Here is a 19,327-nt window from a genome sequence, read left to right as displayed (position 1 = left end):
GAAAGGAGAAGGATCTGGACGGCTGGAAGATCCATACTGTCTTGGTCGGTCAATCTGTCACGGGTATGGTGCGGATGAAGACAAGCAGAGGCACAATAGTTCCAATTCAAGCATTTACTACAACAAACTCACACAACTGGTACAGGCAGACGGGTAACACACTCAACACACAGTAACATATACATTGACCGACAACTGAAAGGTGAAAGACAGGAACTTAAATACACAGAGGATGACGAGGGTACAACAGGTGATGACAATGAAGGATGATTAACTGATTAACTAGACAGGTGATGAAAATGAACTAATGATGATGAAGAAAACAAACAGAAAGTCCATGATAAACGTGACGCATACAAGTTGGTACTTGTTTTGTTAAAGTTTGTTCAGAAGCACTGGGTATTTGCCGCTAATATCACCAAAATAAGAAATTAAAATGACTAAAAGATCATGAAAGCATTTTGCACTTTTTGACATGTTCAAGAAGTAACAATCATTTTTAGATATATTTATTTATGTTACCTGTCAAAAGTTTTTTTTGTAATGTTTTTGAAAGAAGTCTCAACAAGGCTGCCTGTAATAAAAAATAAAGTAATATTATGAAGTAGTATTGCAATTTAAAGTAATTATTTTCAGCATCTTCAGTGTCACATGATCCATTAGAAATCAGTCTGCTGATTTGCTGCTCAAGAAACATTTCTCATTATTAATGTTGAAAACAGTTTTTGCTGCTTAACATTTTATGGACACGATGAAACCTTGCAAACAATTGTTGTAATATTAAAAAAGAGATAAATACTTTTATTTATTAAGGATGCATTCAATTTTAATAAGATTAAAAGTGAAGACATTTTTAATGTTACACAAGGTTTATATTTAATAAATGCTTTAAGTTTAATAAATACATTTAATTGAAAAGTATTTATACAAACATATTAGGGAGTAAAACTGTTTTCAACATGGATAACAATAATAAATGTTTCTTGAGGAGCAAATCAGCATATTAGAACAATTTCTGAATGATCATGTGACACTGAAGACTGGAGTAATGATGCTAAAAAACAATCAGATTTGCATCACAGGAATGAATAATTTTTTGTAATGTATTCAAATAAAAAGTAGTAATTTTATATTGTAATAATATTTCACAATATTGCTCTTTTTGCTGTATTTTTGATCAAATAAATGAAGCCTTGGAGAGCAGAAGAGACTTCTTTCTAAAAGATTAAAAAACGACTAAACCTTTGAACGGTAGGGTATAATATATTCATACAAAATATACCTTCAAAATAAAATGTAAACATAATTATAATATAATTCTAAAATAGAATTATACAAATACATATATGTGACCCTGGACCACAAAACCAGTCACATGGGTCAATCTTTCGAAATTGAGATGTATACATCATCTGAAAGCTGAATTAATAAGCATTGATGTATGGTTTGTTAGGATAGGACAATATTTGTCAGAGATACAACTATTTGAAAATCTGGAATCTGAGGGTGCAAAAAAATGAAACTGTAGGAAATTTACTAAATATCTTCATAGAACATGATCTTTACTTAAAGCGGTGGTAAAATGCCCTTTTCACAAGATGTAAAATAAATCTCTGATGTCCCCAGAGTGTGTGTGTGTGAAGTTTTAGCACAAAATACCCCACAGATATTTTTATATAGCATGTTAAATTTGTCTCTTTTTGAGGGTGTGCAAAAACGCACAGTTTTGTGCCTGGCCCTTTAAATGCAAATGAGCTGCAGCAGAGGGCGGGGTTTCAAGAGCTGGTGTGTGTTAGCAGCTGCGATTACCTCACGCACACACACTAAAATGACAGAAACTGTTCTGCCTTTAATGTTAAAACTGAGACAGACAAAGATGGAGAGACTCAAGAAGAAGTGACAACATGTAGAAGCAAAGGGACTCTCTGAAAGGTTAGTTGATGAATTTATGTTGCTGATGTGGAGTTAACTATCTCCAATTAGGATATTCTGTCATAATCTATATATCGCTTTTCAGATATTGTTTATGCTCAAACAGCAACATTACACACTAACTAAAGTTAGAAAAGTGAAATCATACTCAACCACCCCTTTAATATCCTAATGACCTTTGGCACAAAAGAAAAATAGATCATTTTGACCCATACAACAATGTATTGTTAGCTATTGCCACAAATATACCCGTGCAACATGTGACTGGTTTTGTGATCCAGGGTCACATTTACAAATGTATACTGGAAACTGTGGTTACTATGGTAAATATTGTAGGGGTTAATACATCATGATGGTACAGTGTGTTTACCAAAGCTCCCCGTGACAAGCAAACGCTGCTTCTGTAGAGAGCTGACCCTCAAACGAAGAGTCCCTCCAGGGAGGTAAAAAAATGACATGCAAGCGAAAGTTTATGTGTTCCTCTGCTCCCAGAGTCCTCAGTGCCGCCCATCGCTCATTCACAGCACACGATAACAGTCCCTGTAATAACATCAGCAGCAGGCCGGCCGCGTGTTATCTGCATAAAAGTGTGGACTACACACATCCATCAATTAGATTGTTTTGGAGGGCAGAGAGAAACTCCAACGGCATTGCAGCGCAGATTAAACTTTTATTAAAGATGCACATTCAATGTTTTTGTGCCTAAATTTATACTGCCGGTCAAACTCAGACTTGTATCTCAGTTTTAGTCCACGCACCATCATTACTAATTCTATACATAATATTTTATATAGTATAATACCTGTGATTTACTGTATAATGCAAGCGCTTCATAATATCACATCTGATGATATAGAAGAAATTGCTTTTTTTTGAGTTATTGATAAATAAATAAATGCGTGTGTGTGTGTGTGTGTGTGTGTGTGTGTGTGTGTGTGTCTCTATGTACAGGACTATCATGAACAGTTTTTTGTCAAGGGGACACTATTTGTATAATTTGTTCAAGTCATGGCTTGCTAAATAATTATACATTTTTATAAATAATGATTATATAAAACAACTTGAAATTTTAATGATGATAATAGTAATAATATAACATTTTCAATCAAAAAATAGCTTCACGAGGAAAAAAAAATGTGTGTGGATTGCATGATTTTTGCTTTGAGCTTCCAGGTAATCTACTTGCTATGCACCACCTGCTCAAAATGACTAATATTTAAATATATATATATTAGTCAAGTCACCTATTCAATACAGATCATTTGAAAGAAGCTTTACAGCGATAAACGAGAAAATGATGCATTTCGGCTGTTGTTCAGCTGAAGTCAGTTCAGTGTTGATTCAGTTCTGTTGTAAAGTTTATCAATGATTCAATTAGTTCATTTCTTCTATAAAGCAGTTATGAAAAAAAAAATACAAAAAAATAATGTAATCGTCCAGCTCAGCTCAGTTCTCATACAACAGCTCAGTGCAGTCAGATCAATAATATTGTTGAATATTAAGTGTCCCCAACTAAGCAAGGCAGAGGCGACTGTGGCAAGAACCCAAACTCCAAATACAGCTGTACCTTGTTTTAAAAGATGCTTCACTACAGACCAACACACTGCACGGGCATTTATTTGATTTAAGCTGTGTTTTGCACTGGTGCCTCTTCTCGTCTGTTTGTCTTGGCGACGGCGAAGACTTGTCTGACTTTTATAGGGTGATGGTTGAATGTGTTTTAGTGGTAGAGTTCTGCAGTTGTCGCATAAATGGATCCAGTGTGTTGTGCTGGTTGTCTTCCCAGAGGACTAGTAGTTTTAGAAGGCTGTGCTCTGAATTTTAAGCATGCTGTCAAATGCTATCTCGACTACATTCCCGATCTCATATTCGAGGCTTTTAACTGTGAAGTTTGGCAGAATTTTTACCCCTTTCTGAGTTGCGAGCTTTCACATTAAATTTCTCAATAGTGTCTGCACAGATGCACTGACTGCCACACAAATATATTATGGACAGTAAACTGGATTTGAGAATGAGTACTTGCTTCCTAAAGAGCAATTTTGCTCAACCTTATAACCTCACCTGTCTCATATGTCGTACTGGTGCACGTCCATTAGTGATATGGAGGATGGTGTACTGTAGATACTGTATCACTAATTGACCCTTTTCATGTCAGTGTTTCTCAGAAGCGGAAGTTGTCGTAGTTTGGTAAACTTCAATAGGTGAGTGTGTGTGTGTGTGTGTGTGTGTGTGTGTGTGTGTGTGTGTGTGTGTGTGTGTGTGTGTGTGTGTGTGTGTGTGTGTGTGTGTGTGTGTGTGTGTGTGTGTGTGTGTGTAGATTGTATGATTTTTGCTTTGAGCTTCCATGTAATCTACTTCCTATACACCGCCTGCTCAGAATGACATATATATATTAAGCGTGTGTTGTTTATTATACATATTAATTCACTCTATAATGCAAGGGCTTCATAATATCACATCTGATGATATAGAAGAAATTCAAGTGAGTTATTGAATTTTTTTGAGTTATTGATAAATAAATAAATGTGTGTGTGTGTGTGTGTGTGAAGATTGCATGATTTTTGCTTTGAGCTTCCATGTAATCTACTTCCTATACACCACCTGCTCAGAATGACATATATATATATATTTTAGTCAAGTCAGCTATTCAATAGAGATCATTTGTGTGTGTGTGAAATTAAATTAAGCGTGTGTGTGTGTGTTCCCATTTGCTCATATAGCAAAAGAAAAACTCAAAAATAGTGTTTCACGACTTTCAAAAAGATGGGAAAAAAATAGAAAGAGAGACTGATAATGTGATGCAAATGTAATATAATACAAAGTATATTACCGGTATATATATTTTATTTACATAGCTAATAATATATTATATATTTGTATTATATTTATATATATATATGCATATATACTGTACTGTACATTTATATATATATATATATATATATATATTCTTTACATGGCTAATTTTATAATATATTGTGTGTTCGTGTGTGCGTGTGTGCGTGCATGCGTGCGTGTATGTATATGTATTATATATATATATATATTATGCAACAATTTCTTACTGTGATAATGCACTGAAACAACATCCCTGCTTAGTAAAATCATGTTTATGCATGTTTCGGTTGGAGATGAATTGTAGAGGGTTGCAAAATGTCATCACTGTTATAATTATAAAATGACATGTGCTTTGAGGTTTTTGACTTTCCTGAGGACCCTTCCCAGTTTGCTGCATTATGAGGCTGACATGTATTCAGTGTGTTCAACTTCTCTCCAAATGTTGATGGTCCTGGACTATTCCCACACCTCACTGACCTCTCCTGTAAGCTATGTAAATGGATATTTACAGCACAGTAGCTTTCACCGTAAAAGCTTTCCCAGTTTGTTCATCACTGTGCAGCCCTTAGATGCTCTTATCGCTTCGCAATTTCAGAGTGCGAGCTACTGTTAAGCCATATAGTGAAAAATAGTACTAGTATTTATATACTTTAAACAAGTGTTTTGCTATGTAGTGGGTATCAGAGGTAAATATTGATAGGTTTGATTTCAGTAGCATTTAGATACATTTTTAGCATGTTACAGTATTCTTCGCTTTACTGCAATACTTCAGTCCAAAACAGAGACCTGCAGGAAAGCTTTTTCCCCATCTTCTTCAATCATTCATTGAAAGACTCCAGAAGTATGACGCAACAGCTCTCACTGTAATTCCAGCCTCTCCAACAATAATTCATTTCTCCATATGTGAAGAAGTTACTAACTCAGTCTTGCTGTTTTTTAGTTTTTTTTCTGTTATGAAATAAATACCCTTATTGCATAAAGGTCTCGTTGTGGATTGAACTGATATTTTTGATGACTTTCTGTTAGGGCTGTAAACGATTAATCGCGATTAATCGAATCCAAAATAAAAGTTTGTGTTTACATAATATATGTGTGTGTATTGTGTATAATTATTTTGTATATATAAATACACACACATGCATGTATATATTTGAGAAATATTTGCATGTATATACTGCATATATATATTTTTATATAATTTATATTATATATAAATATAACTATTTTATATATAAATAACACATTTTTCTTAAATATATACATGCATGTGTGTGTATTTATATATACAAAATAATTATACACAATACACACACATATATTATGTAAACACAAACTTTTATTTTGGATTCGATTAATCGCGATTAATCGTTTACAGCCCTACTTTCTGTCTTCTGTGGAACATATAAAAATACATTTTAAAGAATGTCTCAATGGCTGTCAAGCTCCAAAATGGACTAAAATTAGTTTTCATGCATATAATTTGAATATACAGAAGTATGAAATATATTTAAAATATATTTTCAGCCAATAAATACCTCAATTTTGTTTTTTACTTCCCACAGAGCAATCAAATAAGTTTTGAAGGGTAGCTTAACATCCCCCGGGATAACCATTTCTACCTGTGTTTGGGACGGCATGATGATGGTGAGTGTGTGCGTGACAGAATTTCATTTTTGGGTGAACTATTTTGCCAACAAACTTTGAGAATCTTTCATTGCTGTCACTGTAGAAGCAGAAAAATTGGTTAATTAGAGTTAAACATGTCCAATTAATATGACACTATGTCATTTATTAATATGACAGTCTGTTGAATGCAGAAATACAGTGCAGTAAATGCATGATCAATTCATTTCCTTTAGTTAAGGAGCTTTTGACCATTTCTGAGATGTCCCATGGGAGTCACAGGAAGTGGAAATTGACATCCACACAGAAAATGCACAGATAGAATAGAAACAATCCTGAGGTCCTGTTCATGTAGCTGAATTTTTTTTTTTATATTTTTCTTTTTTATTTCCATCCTTTCCTTTCACTTCACATTTCTTCTGGATTTCCACCTCATTGCTTTTATCACCCAGAGAATTTTGTGAAATCAGTGAATTATTGATGTTTTCCTACGGATCTGCTCTTGAACTCCATGCACTACCGCTCTTCTGTTCTCCATGTGTCCCTACATGAAGCAAAATTTCACAATTTAGTTTGTTTTAATCTCATTCTGTTGAGGCAAAGTATGTAACTCAACATATGAAAATATCCAATGTAGAATTTCCTCTAAGATGGCATAAAACTGCGTGCACAATAACACTTACATAGATTTGTTCTCTTTATTTTTAATCTAACCTCTTCCATTGTTGACCTGTTTTATTCCCAGAACACCTTTTAAGACTCCAGCTGTAACACATCCATTGATTTGAGGATCCAGGAATAAATTCTGCCATCATTTTGGCTTATTTCACTCAGTCCCAGTGAGTTCCTCTTGTATGGGAGTACCTGTTTTTTCTATTCGCTATATTGAAACTGTAATCAATCGTTACGCCCTGAAAACCCCTTTAGTTCAATCCTCATAGCAGATGCCATCACTGGGAATTACACTAGCAACTATTTCTTCTTTCACGTAGTCTTTGGAGGCGGCCAAGAGTGTTTCAATTTAAAGTGAGACTTGATCAAAAGGATTGACGTACCAAAATAGACCATAAATTTGCTGTGGAGTTGAAGTGTGTAATGTTTGTGCCACTAGTGGCTCCAAATGGAATTGCACATCCCGTCAATCTGTCCCTAACGTGACACTTCAGTGAGAAATGTAACACCTGCTCTATAATTGAAACCAGACAATGTTTACATACATGTGTGTACTGTGTACAGTATGCCATTTGATGAAATGGTTAATTCCACAGGGTAAACAAGACAGAAATACCAATGCAATCAAATCCCTCTATTTTAGGTGGAGCACAACAAGCCATTCAGGACCCCAGTCGCACGCATGTGTGTTGCATCCGCAAGACAGCAGTGGAAAGCGCAGTCGTTATAAATGCTAAATGGATGAGTGTCAGTCTGCTGAATTCAACCTTTGTCCTCATGAATAATACAGTATGTTGACTAAAGAACAGTTTGCGAATGTAAATTAGTGGTTGACTGATATGGGTTTTTAATGGATTATGCCATTACTGATATCTAGAGATCAAGATGGCTGATTACTATGAACGAATATAAACCAATGAAAGGTTTAGACATACCTACTCATTCTTTATTATTAATAATTTCCACATTTGTAATAATAATAATAAGTCATTACAACTATGAAATTACACAAATATGAGAATTGATCAAACCAATGAAAATTCATTCTTTTTGTCTAGATTCCAGCTCTACAGTCTGGACATTCATCAACCAGCGTAATGTAGTGCATGCTAGGATGCTATTTAAATGGTATGTATGCTGCACACTTGTTGACTGCTTTTCCTGTGTTATCCTTAACAAAGGGGTTATGCACAACAAACATTGCATTCTGTAAAACAGTTTGCAGCGCCTCCAGTTCAGTTCTTTTGTATGTGCTTCATTAAATACCAAAACGATGTCCATCGCATATGCAAGTTGATATCTGAAAGTTTTCTTTTCTTTTTCATCTCAGTAACATTTAGATATTTAAATTGAATAAAATGCCAACAATAAAAATAACTAACTAGGTTACCTGATTACCTTAAAAGTCCATAGAAATCACCATCAGCACACACTGTCATTAAAACTTTCTCTGACAAGCAGATGCAATAAAAAAAGAAAAGTTTTTCTGTTTGTTCATGTGACATTTGACATAAAGCCAATTAGAATATTAGTTTTGCAATGTATGCGTAGGAACGATTAATGTCAACAGAAACAATTTTTTCAGACAGCATTTGAGAAGTATTTAGATGAATGGTTCTCAACCTTTTGGACTTTTGACAAGACCCTCACATTGTCAACAATATTTTTTTATAAGACATTTTACAATTTATGTCTAGGCCAAAATAATATACTAAAATGCATATTCATAAAAATTCCCCTTAGAGTTTTAAGATTGTTTTAATTTACATTACTTTTCCAGGTCTAGAAATAACACTTTTAAAATTAGGCTACCTCATATATGCAGATTTTCCAAGACTGTGGGGGAAAAAAACCTTTGTTGAGGGGTCTTGATTTTGTTTGAGTTGTTTTAGCTTATTTTAAAGGCAGGGTAGGCAATTTTGGAGGAGCTAGCAATAGCAAGCTAGCTTTGAAAGCATGTGACCCCGCCCTCCCTTCAGAGCGTTTGCAAAGCCACTCCTCCTTCAAAACACATGAACACGTACAGCCAGAGCAGAGTCTGCAAAGCGTCATGAGACACGCCGTTAAACTACCTCATGTCTTAAAGAGCATAACATTGCAATAATAATAAACGTAAACAACTTACAAGTTCTTACTTGTACCATCTCACTGCTGCAGATTCATTTCGGCATTGATAGCGTTGCTATTGAAACGCATGGAGTCTGAAGACGTGAACAGCTCCGGGTAGAACGTCACGGTTTCTATCTTGTAATTGCGGTTATGACACGGCGTGAACGCAGCACAAGCTCTTTGTTTTGTTTCAGGAGGAACTGTGAACCGCGGCTGCTGTTTGTTTGTGGTGCTTTGTGACTGTCTGTCCACAACTCTGCACAGCCTTACCTAACTTCCTGCGCTGATGACGTGTGATGTCTACGCGAGCAGGGTTCATGGAGGTATGGAAATACATATTATGTACGTACATGTTTTAATATTTAGACCACTTGTATTATTGATTGCTATCAGGATGTGAAGAGTGTTTCAACCAGTATAACAAAAAGTTGCCTACCCTACCTTTAATATGTGTTTTGTCTTATATTTCAGAATTGTATCCCCTTGGGTGTGTGAGCCCTGGCCCCTGGTTGAAAACCAGGTTTTAAATAAAAATATTTAAGATCATGAGACAAACATTTTCAGTCAAGTGTGTCCAAACGTTTAACTGATGTGTATACTGCAATTTTATAATGGCACATGAGACATACACAACATTGCTGAAATTAAATTGGACAATATCGTGGGACAGTAAATATCAGTAATGCAAACTTCACATAGCATCTCCCGGAGCTTTCTCATCTTTTTCCAGCAATTTTCCTTACAGATTCCTTTCAGAAGTGTGATGGCACCCCATTGTGCCCGGACACATTTGAGAAAACTGAAATAAGAATGAAATTCTCATGCTACTCCCACTGCCGAGAGAGGTGGAGCAACATGAAACTATCTGTTGAAAGAGGAGAGGATGCAATGTGTCTGAATGCAGTAAGCTGCAACCAAAGGCACAACTAGACTGTGTGATCTAGTATTGTCAGGTTGTGTGAAACCTGAGCTTTTGCCTCGTTCTCTATGACCCATTGTAGAGCAGGATGCATTTGCAAGAGATATTAAGCTTTAAATGGATGTGTATAAGTGTAGAGAGAGAGAGAGAGAGAGAGAGAGAGAGAGGGTGGGGAGGTTGAGCAAGCAAATGAGAGAGAGAGAGTGAAGGAGAGAGAGAGGCAGCGCACGAATGCAACAGAGCAGCGGAGGAGAGGAGAGAGAGAGAGGCAAGGAGGACTAGGCGTTACGGTCGCTCCTTCACAAGCTGCATGCGAGATGCTGGGACTGCTGCAGAGAGATTGCCGTTTCTTTCCTTTTTTCTTTCTTTCATCAGCTTTCTGTCACATTGAACGCTTCATCCTCTCGTCTATCCCAGAGGTAACAAGTCTATAAAGATAGATCATTACTTATCGTTACTGCTGGCAACTTGCTCGACTTTTTTGTGTTATGTTATTTACAGAACATATTGATTTTTTGAGTCACTTTCGCGGTTGTATTATAGGAAATTTAGGAGCACCTTCATTCGCTTAAAAAAAAAATAGAATAAGTTGAATAATGCGTTTTGCTTTAGAGCTGCATTAGTGCTAAAGTAAACCCTGAATTTACTGTTCATCTCCTACGTGGATGTTCTTGTCTATGGTGCAGGAGGTGTAGAGTAATGCGTTATTGATTTTTGATTGTGGGAGCATGTTGTATGCATTATGCTGGGACGGGGCTGGGTCACCTGTCCTCCGCCAGGACCCATAAGGGCAGGCGTGTGCTTATGTGATGCTACCCTAAAAAGTTAGTGTATTGTTTTACTCCTGATTCTGCTTTAGGGAGACTATTCATTCATACAGAGACATTTAGATGCAGCAGGAAGTTGCATTAGCTTAGAAGTGGGGAAACACATTATTGATTACTTATTGATTGGTGTGAACCTGAATGCAAAAAATGTACTTGTATTGCATTCATAAATGACAGTTCTCTGTGCAAACAAAGCATTTTAAAAAAATGTATAGGGTAGTATTACTAGTTTTTATGTTTAAATGTGTGTCTACTGCATATATAAATCAAATTTTAGCTATGTAGCTGTAATGCCACACCTTTTTCCGTTTAAAGTATGAATGAATGTAGCGTGAGAGAGATCTCATAAACAGACTGTGAAGCTTCTTTATTTAAACAGTCTCTGACGTAATACAAGCTAATGAAAGTAGCTATTGTGTTCCATGTTGCTTTCAGACGTCACCTAATGTTTTATGTTGTTTCATGACAGGTGTGTGAAGGAAAGGCCATACTTGGAGTCCAGGTGTCTGTAGTTCTGAGATGTCCCACTGAAAACCTTCTCAGCCCCTTGCAAGATTGAGTAGCCACTTGAAGCTTGAAGAAAGGAAAGAAAATTAAAGGCAAGAGTATTGAAACTGCATAAAAAGGAGATTGAACGCCTTCAACCGAAAGAATGGACGTAGCAGAGCAGAAATAGTATCTTGCTAACTTCTGAAAGCCTCATCACAGACTAATAAAAATTTGAAACGGCACAGCGCAGCAACAAATCAGTATTCTCCGGCAGAGCCTGCAAGATATGGCCGAGAGGGTTAACCCTTTAGATGGCTGAACTGATTCTTTGAACAGCCACAATCTGCAAACAAAAGACTTGTGAATGATGCATTTTCATGGGTCATTTCAGGATCGTTTTTGACAAATGGAGATCCTGAGATTCAAATGGCTTTGACACTTTGACAGCCCCAAATTTTTGTAGCTGATAATGAAAACATTCTCAGAGGATTCCTTCTTAGTCTATTAGATGTGCAGACAAACCGAGAGACATATAACTAACTAGTCTGAGATCCTCAGCTCGGATGATTAGTTTGGAAAGACTTTTTCTGGTCCAGAAAGGTTCAGAAAATCTTCTCAGGGCTGACTGGGATTCTCCTCTTTGGCGTATTTGTTCCAGTAACGACGTTTAGCCACCAAATTAAAGATGGCTGCCGGAGTGGCAACATGGCTACCATTTGCCAGGGCAGCGGCTGTTGGCTGGCTTCCTCTAGCCAAGAAAAACATGCCCAAACCGCCCGTGGACAAAAAGAGCCGCAACGACGAGATCCTCTTCGTAAACGTGAGCGGGCTCCGTTTCCAGACATGGAAAAACACGCTGGATCGCTATCCCGACACTCTGCTGGGCAGCTCGGAAAAGGAGTTTTTCTACAACGAGGACACTCAGGAGTATTTCTTCGACAGGGACCCAGAGATGTTTCGCCACATTTTGAACTTTTACCGTACGGGTAAGCTTCACTACCCCCGGCAGGAGTGCATTCAGGCCTTCGATGAGGAGCTGGCATTTTACGGCATCGTGCCGGACATTATCGGAGACTGCTGCATGGAAGAGTACAGGGACCGCAAGAAGGAGAACCAGGAACGTCTGGCTGAGGACACAGAGGCCGAGATGGCAACGGACACCCCACTGCCTCCGGAAAGCACAACTCGGGAGCGCTTGTGGCGCGCCTTCGAGAACCCCCACACAAGCACCATGGCGCTCGTTTTCTACTACGTCACAGGTTTCTTCATCGCCGTCTCGGTCATAGCGAACGTAGTGGAAACTGTCCCCTGCCGACCCATCAAAGGCAGCAAGAAAGACTTGCCTTGTGGTGAGAAGTACACGGTGGCGTTTTTCTGCATGGACACGGCCTGCGTGCTCATCTTCACGTTCGAGTACCTCATGAGGCTTTTCGCCGCGCCCAGTCGCTGCAAGTTCATGCGCTCGGTCATGAGCGTAATCGACGTCGTCGCCATCATGCCCTACTACATCGGTCTGGTCATGCCTGAGAACGAGGATGTGAGTGGCGCGTTTGTCACATTGAGGGTGTTCCGCGTCTTCCGGATCTTCAAGTTCTCACGTCACTCTCAGGGCCTGCGGATCCTGGGTTATACTCTGAAGAGCTGTGCTTCTGAGCTGGGCTTCCTCCTGTTTTCCCTTACCATGGCCATCATCATATTTGCCACCGTCATGTTCTACGCAGAGAAAGGCACCAAGGGAACCAACTTCACCAGCATCCCAGCCTCCTTCTGGTACACCATAGTCACCATGACAACTCTTGGGTAAGTTCATTCCATTTTTACCTGCAATTGCTTTGAATATGCGACAGATTGATCTTCTATACGCACAGTGTGGTTATTTTGCAACTGTGGAGTGTTTGTTTGGACTGCAGTGAAGTGGGTTCCATGATAGTATTTAAAAAGCTAAGGAAGGAGTAGATGAGATCCATTAAGAACTTTCTGAAAAAAATCCCATGTGATCAAAACCACTTACTGCTTCATTGCTAATTTATGATGCTGAAAGTGTTCTAATATATAAATTCCATCAAAACTTTTGCGGTGAAGAATGAGTTTGAATATGGACAGAGTCCCCCCCCCCCCCTCAAATTATAGCTATCGTGTAAAGAGTTCTTTTGAATTTACATTCAAGTTGAATATTTATCATAGTTTTGGTGTTCACATGTTGGGCCACCTAAATTTGCATAGCTGAACATTTCAATTTAAGTGAAAGAGTGATTTTCATCTCACCAGCATACAGGTTTGGTATTGAAGCAGCTTTTTATGTACGAAACCTGCCTATATGTCAAAAAGTTAAGGTTAGTGAATCACCCCTGCTACAAACACCAAAATTTGTACTTGAATTCCTCAGTTATGCCTTGAAACCTTCTCGGTAGTGAGTCATTTACTCATAAACTGAGCTGTGAATGAGTTATGTACTGTTTCTGCACTATACTCTTCAGCCACGTCTCTGGCCATTGGTTTGCTGTCAGGCTTTAGGGAAGCAGAGATGACAGAGTCCAGTTTTCTCTTGTTCATTGATACAGATTAATCCCTCAAGAGTGATAGATGAAGAGTGAAATGCTGTGTCACTGCATTTGAGAGGAGAGGATGAGGAGGATAGATGAAACGTAGTCATTTTGTGTGTATGTCTGTGTATTATTTTCAGCTTTTTCCTGAAACATTTGGCTGTTTTGCAAAATGTCTCAATATGGTTTCTTTTTTCCATGTTGTTGTTGGGTAGAAAACACCCACACATATGCAATGAGTATCATTCAGCACTATAGCACATGTCGGCTGTGTTTGGAATACCATAATATCATAACATACTACTATTTTTTTCAGTATGTACAAAGTATGGTCGTACTACCCTATACAAAGTTTTATGCTTGAAACACCTGAATGAGCTGCTGCATTTGGCAAAAACACAGTATATAGCATAACACACATTCTGAGAGACCGAATCCCACATTGCAATGTGCATTTCATGACCTTCCATTTCTGTTTACATTGGATAAGTTGGTACACAAAACTGTGGCGTTTGAATTTGGTGCAACCGCATTTATGTTGCTCTTGGACAGTGGGCGAATAATGAACCTATATCTTGGGTCTTCCTCTGCATTATGTAAATGTAGGAAATGACACCATATTACTCTTAATATTTGAGCTAATCGTGCAAATGTCAGGAGCTGCGTATTAACACTCTGAAGCAATACATCATCCAGTTATTGTACATTATCATTGCACACACATATTACCTGCCATCAGGTTCTTAGCGGTTTTTCATAAAATATCATGTACTGTACACTTTATACATGAATCTTCAGTGGTTTCTGCAGGGATGATGATCATTGGAAGAGGACGATAACTGCATCTGAGCAGAGTTATTACTATCTAGAAGTCTACGTATTTTTTTGTAAAAATATGTGTGACATGATCTCTTCCAATCTGTATTATTAGATTTGCCTACCTCATGAAGAGCAATTCAGAAATATATATATGTGGTTCTCAAAGTATGTTAGATGTTCAGATGTTTGATCTAACAGTATTATGGTTTCAAAAACTGTATACAATACTGCAAACCATCTGTAATGTTTAGTCGCTGTTACTATTGCTCATTTGAACAAAGTATTACGTTTTTGCCACATGCTTTTCATGTGTGATGGTTTAAATTGTGTGGTTGGTTGAGGAATGGTGTGGTATTTTGTTTATAAATGATTAAACTTCACGATTTTTCTCATAGTGGATGATAATACAATACCGTGTAGTAGTTTTGAGTGGGCAAGTGCCACTCGCTTTGTCTCTAAAAATGTACAGTAGATGTACAGTCATGATCAATGATGCATTTAAACTGGTTGGTGACATTTGATATTGATTTTATGTGGGTAAAAATAATAAGTTGTGATGTAAAGCAAAGCACAGGACTATCTGTGATGCCATCCAGCACATTTAAAACCTAATCAGTGACATTTTACCCTCAAACTAATTACTTTTACATAGACCTGGCGATGGGACCATTGTATAGTCTCCAAAGAAAATCTAATCTGGAAGCAGTCATGTTGGAACAACGAAAGTAATGTTCAGTTTTCAAATTCAGTGCTTTCTGTTTGCATTTACATGTTAATATTCATGAAAAACAGAGCCACAAGAAGTATGGCATTTTAACCCTATAATCATTTTTTATTTCATTATGCACTTCTGTGGTTTGGAAATCCCGGGCAATGAAAAAGCAAAAACTCCATCAGGTTGCATGCTTCAGCGCGCATGTTAATGAATATCTGAATTGAATAAATTAATATATTTGTGGGTGATCCTGAAGTTACAGTAGAGAGATCACCTGATGCATTAATGTTTTATCCCGGGTTGGGTTGATTGGCCGTGTTCCCTCCGGTGATAGCCGGATAAACGCTCTGCTTTAGCCTTACTGTTCAGAAAGAAATGCATGTGCTCAGATCAAAGGAACGAGCAAAGACTCTTTGGAGACTCTCAGTGAGTGCAAGATTCGATTGGTCGGTCCGTGGCGGCAGATGAGTGGAATGCACATTACCAGGGCTTTACATCCAACTTTACACTTCCTCTCCTTTGACCTTGACAGGGCAGTGTTAGGAGCAGGAGCTGCTGAATTAAGATGTCTGCTTCATTCCATTTGGATACTGTGTTAAATGTTTAATGCACCCTCTAAGTTATTATTAAATACATCCTGGGTGAAAGCAGGATGCAATACCCTGGTATGTAAGAAATCACAGAAGCTGCTCGTAAACTATGGGATCTAAATAATGGATGGATGGAAGGATGGGTGGATAGATAGATAGATAGATAGGGCTTTAAAAGTGAAGATTACAAAAGAAAAGTTTAAGAATGAGCATCTAGAAGGATCTTTAACTCTGTTAAAGATACAGTCATGCAAACTTTGGAAAAATAACATTGTTTGCATTGTGAACATTACTGCTCGAAGACAAAGTTACAGGCATGCAAACTTCGGGCAAAAAACACAAAAGTGCTTTTTCCCATTTTCGAACTATCACCATTGGCATATAATGCAACAAACATGGCAAAAGTCAACAGATTTTACTTATAGACTTACCAATCTCTGTGTAAAAATCAAATAAGGATGCTGCCATTTTGAAAATGGGTGGATTACTCAGTACATATACATCCATGACTTAACAAAATGAAATAATTTGCGTGGAATGACCCAATTCCTCCTCTTGTCATTCATTCATTCATTCATTCATTCATTCATTCATTCATTCCCTATTTGCCTTTTATTTTAAGGAAAGTGGAATGTGGACAAAATAGGAAATTAGGATGAGTGAAGAGGAATGGGATTGGGACATGACCCAGGTCAAACTTAAACCTGGGTTCCCTTGAGTGAACGGCTCTTACAAGTCCTGACATTACTTTTTTGTTTTTTTTGTTACAGAATATATAGTGTACATTCAAACATTTCCATGTGCACAATAGGCAATAAAATGAATAAATAAATATATAATTAAATTAAATAAAAAAAAATGAATAAATAAATAAATACTTATTTTTGTCATTTATCAAAAAGAGATGTGATGGACTGTTCAAATTTTTTCCAGTTGGGGAGTAACGTTAATCTCTCCCTCTACAAGAGTACAAAACTTGTTGTCCCAAAGCGTCACCGTCCCTCTCTAGAGTCCACTCTCACCATCTGCTGTTAGCTTACATAAGTGTCTTGTGGGAAAAACGTCGTCCTTGAACAATGCAAGACCCAAAGGACCTCACAGCAGCCGCGTTAAGCGCTAACGTCTGTGACAGAAACCACTCAACTTATCACTTCATTGAAGCTGTCAGGCTGTGTGATGGGATTGTGGCTCTTATTTTATTATTTATTTATTTTCTCCTCAGACTGATGACCTGTCAGAATTATGTATTAGTGATGTAATGTGGTTCTGGTCTTGGTTCAGTTCACATAATTCATCTCGTGCTAGAGGCAGCAGGCACCACATGCTTTTATTTATTTATTTTGGGGCGTGTAAAGGTCTGCCGTGATTGGCTGGGAGATTTGACTGTGGCATAAGAGATAATGCTGGCTGAGAATAGAGATTTAATTCAGGTGTGGATATGGTGCAGTTTGAGGGACAAGTTCTCACATGGGGTCAGGTGTCTTTTATCAGTGCATGTCATGCGCTGCGTCTGAAATCGCATACTGTATGAGTACGTACTACGTTTGAATGTACTTTTTGACCATTAAAAAGTACGCTCTGTATAGTATGAATATGGGTAGTATGAATGAAATTCAGATCGTACTACATCCGCCATGTTACTGTCACGTGACCAACGGCAGCTGCATCGCTTCACTTCCATTCATAAATCCTCTCCTGTGGCCTCATGAGATAGTAAAGTGTCCAGCGAATGTGCACTTCAGAATCTCTGCGGAAGTAGTAGGTCATCCAAGGACTTTTCGCCTACTGGTTTCAAAATACTATGTATTCATACATACTATTTGGCGTACTGTTTTTCACATAGTATATAGTGGGGAAGTATTTGATTTTAGACGCAGTTATAGTCTTCCAATATATCATACTCTAGCAATCATTCAGAACACCTTAGCAACTGCAAAGCAACACCCTGGCAACCACCCACACCATCCAGAAAACAAAAACAACAAAAAGTCCTTTACCTGCATTCATTTTCAGTATCACTCTCATGCTGTTCTATGTCATTTGATGTCATTGATGCCAAACTGCACTGGATTTCAAGTGTTGAACTTTCATGAAGTTCTTTATGTGTCTTCAAAAATATCCTATTTTGTATATGCGGAAATGCAAATAAGATTTGAGAGCTACAGTGGAATGGAACATTTAAAGCAAATAGTGACATTTGGGTCTGTTCCTCACACAAATATGACTTCAGAAGACATGGAATGTAATGCAAGACTTGTATGGACAATTTTTAAAGAAATGTTATGTGGTCATTTTGTCTATTTTGGAGCATGACAGTGTTTGTCCACTTTAATTTTTATGCAAAACGGCAGCCTCAATATTCTGTTTAACATTTGCTTTTGTGTTTTGCAGAAGAAAGAAGTTCATACAGGTTTGGAATGACGTGAGGATGAGTAAATGATGACAGAATTTTCAGTTTTGTCTTAAACTTAATTTAAACTTAATTCCCCCAGAGATAAGTCTGTTGACCTTTTCTTTGACAACTGGCACATTGTGTTTTATAATTTAGTGCGATGTCACTTATTGATGGATGTTTAAGTAAATTTAATCTGCCACTTTTTCAAACCAAACCAACTTCCTCCCTGCAAGTGAATTTGAACTGATCTAGAGTAAAACCAATATCATCAGCAGTCTATGATCTTCCCGCTGTAATTATGGTGTGGCTGTCAGGTGTCTCGAGCTGTCTGACTCTGAGAGACCGCTCTTAAAAGCACTTGCAGTGTCTCAAACGTTCTGCCAGGTCCACCACACTTCCAGGTACTGTTAAAGAAGTGATCGAGGTTATATACTGTGATAATGGCACAGTCTTTGTGTGACATAATGTGTGTGCTTTCTGGATAAGGTATATGCTGCAGTTCTTGAAAATGTGTGTATACACAATTTTATATTTACAAAAGCTAACAAATGCACAATTGTATGCCAGGTCTTTTTGCCATTTTTTTTTTTCTGTTTGGCTTTTCTTTTCTTTTTTTCATGCAGCAAATCCAATTTAGTTTTCAAATCTATTTTTAGGACCACACTGACTATCATAAAAACAAATGTGGATCTATTAAAAAATAAATAAACATAAATAAATAAATATATATATATATATATATATATATATATATATATATATATATATATATATATATATATATTTATTTATTTATTAGTATATATATTTATATATATATATATATATATACCAATATGTGTATATATATATATGT

General features: G+C 37.2%; 1 protein-coding gene and 1 long non-coding RNA gene across 3 annotated transcripts in view; both read left to right on the top strand.

Annotated features, from left to right (window-relative positions):
- Positions 1-1,788: 1,788 nt before the first annotated feature.
- Positions 1,789-7,233, top strand: LOC307011250. Its single transcript, XR_013800381.1, has 3 exons — positions 1,789-1,932; positions 6,333-6,414; positions 7,139-7,233. It is a non-coding gene; the product is annotated as an uncharacterized lncRNA (long non-coding RNA).
- A 3,098-nt stretch (positions 7,234-10,331) lies between these two features.
- The window catches only part of kcnd1 (potassium voltage-gated channel, Shal-related subfamily, member 1), a 59,570-nt gene continuing 50,574 nt past the window's right edge, over positions 10,332-19,327 (top strand). For both annotated transcript variants that reach the window (XR_013800380.1, XM_079636694.1), the window contains exons 1-2: positions 10,332-10,512; positions 11,390-13,209. Coding sequence is in view for 1 of the 2 variants with exons in the window: in XM_079636694.1 (XP_079492820.1) it covers positions 12,095-13,209 (1,115 nt within the window). In the remaining variant the exon portion in view is untranslated. The remainder of the gene's footprint in view (positions 10,513-11,389; positions 13,210-19,327) is intronic.

This window comes from Phoxinus phoxinus, assembly GCF_949152265.1.
Source record: "Phoxinus phoxinus genome assembly, chromosome: 15".
NCBI classification, from domain to species: domain Eukaryota; kingdom Metazoa; phylum Chordata; class Actinopteri; order Cypriniformes; family Leuciscidae; genus Phoxinus; species Phoxinus phoxinus.
This window is presented reverse-complemented; position numbering and strand designations above follow the sequence as displayed.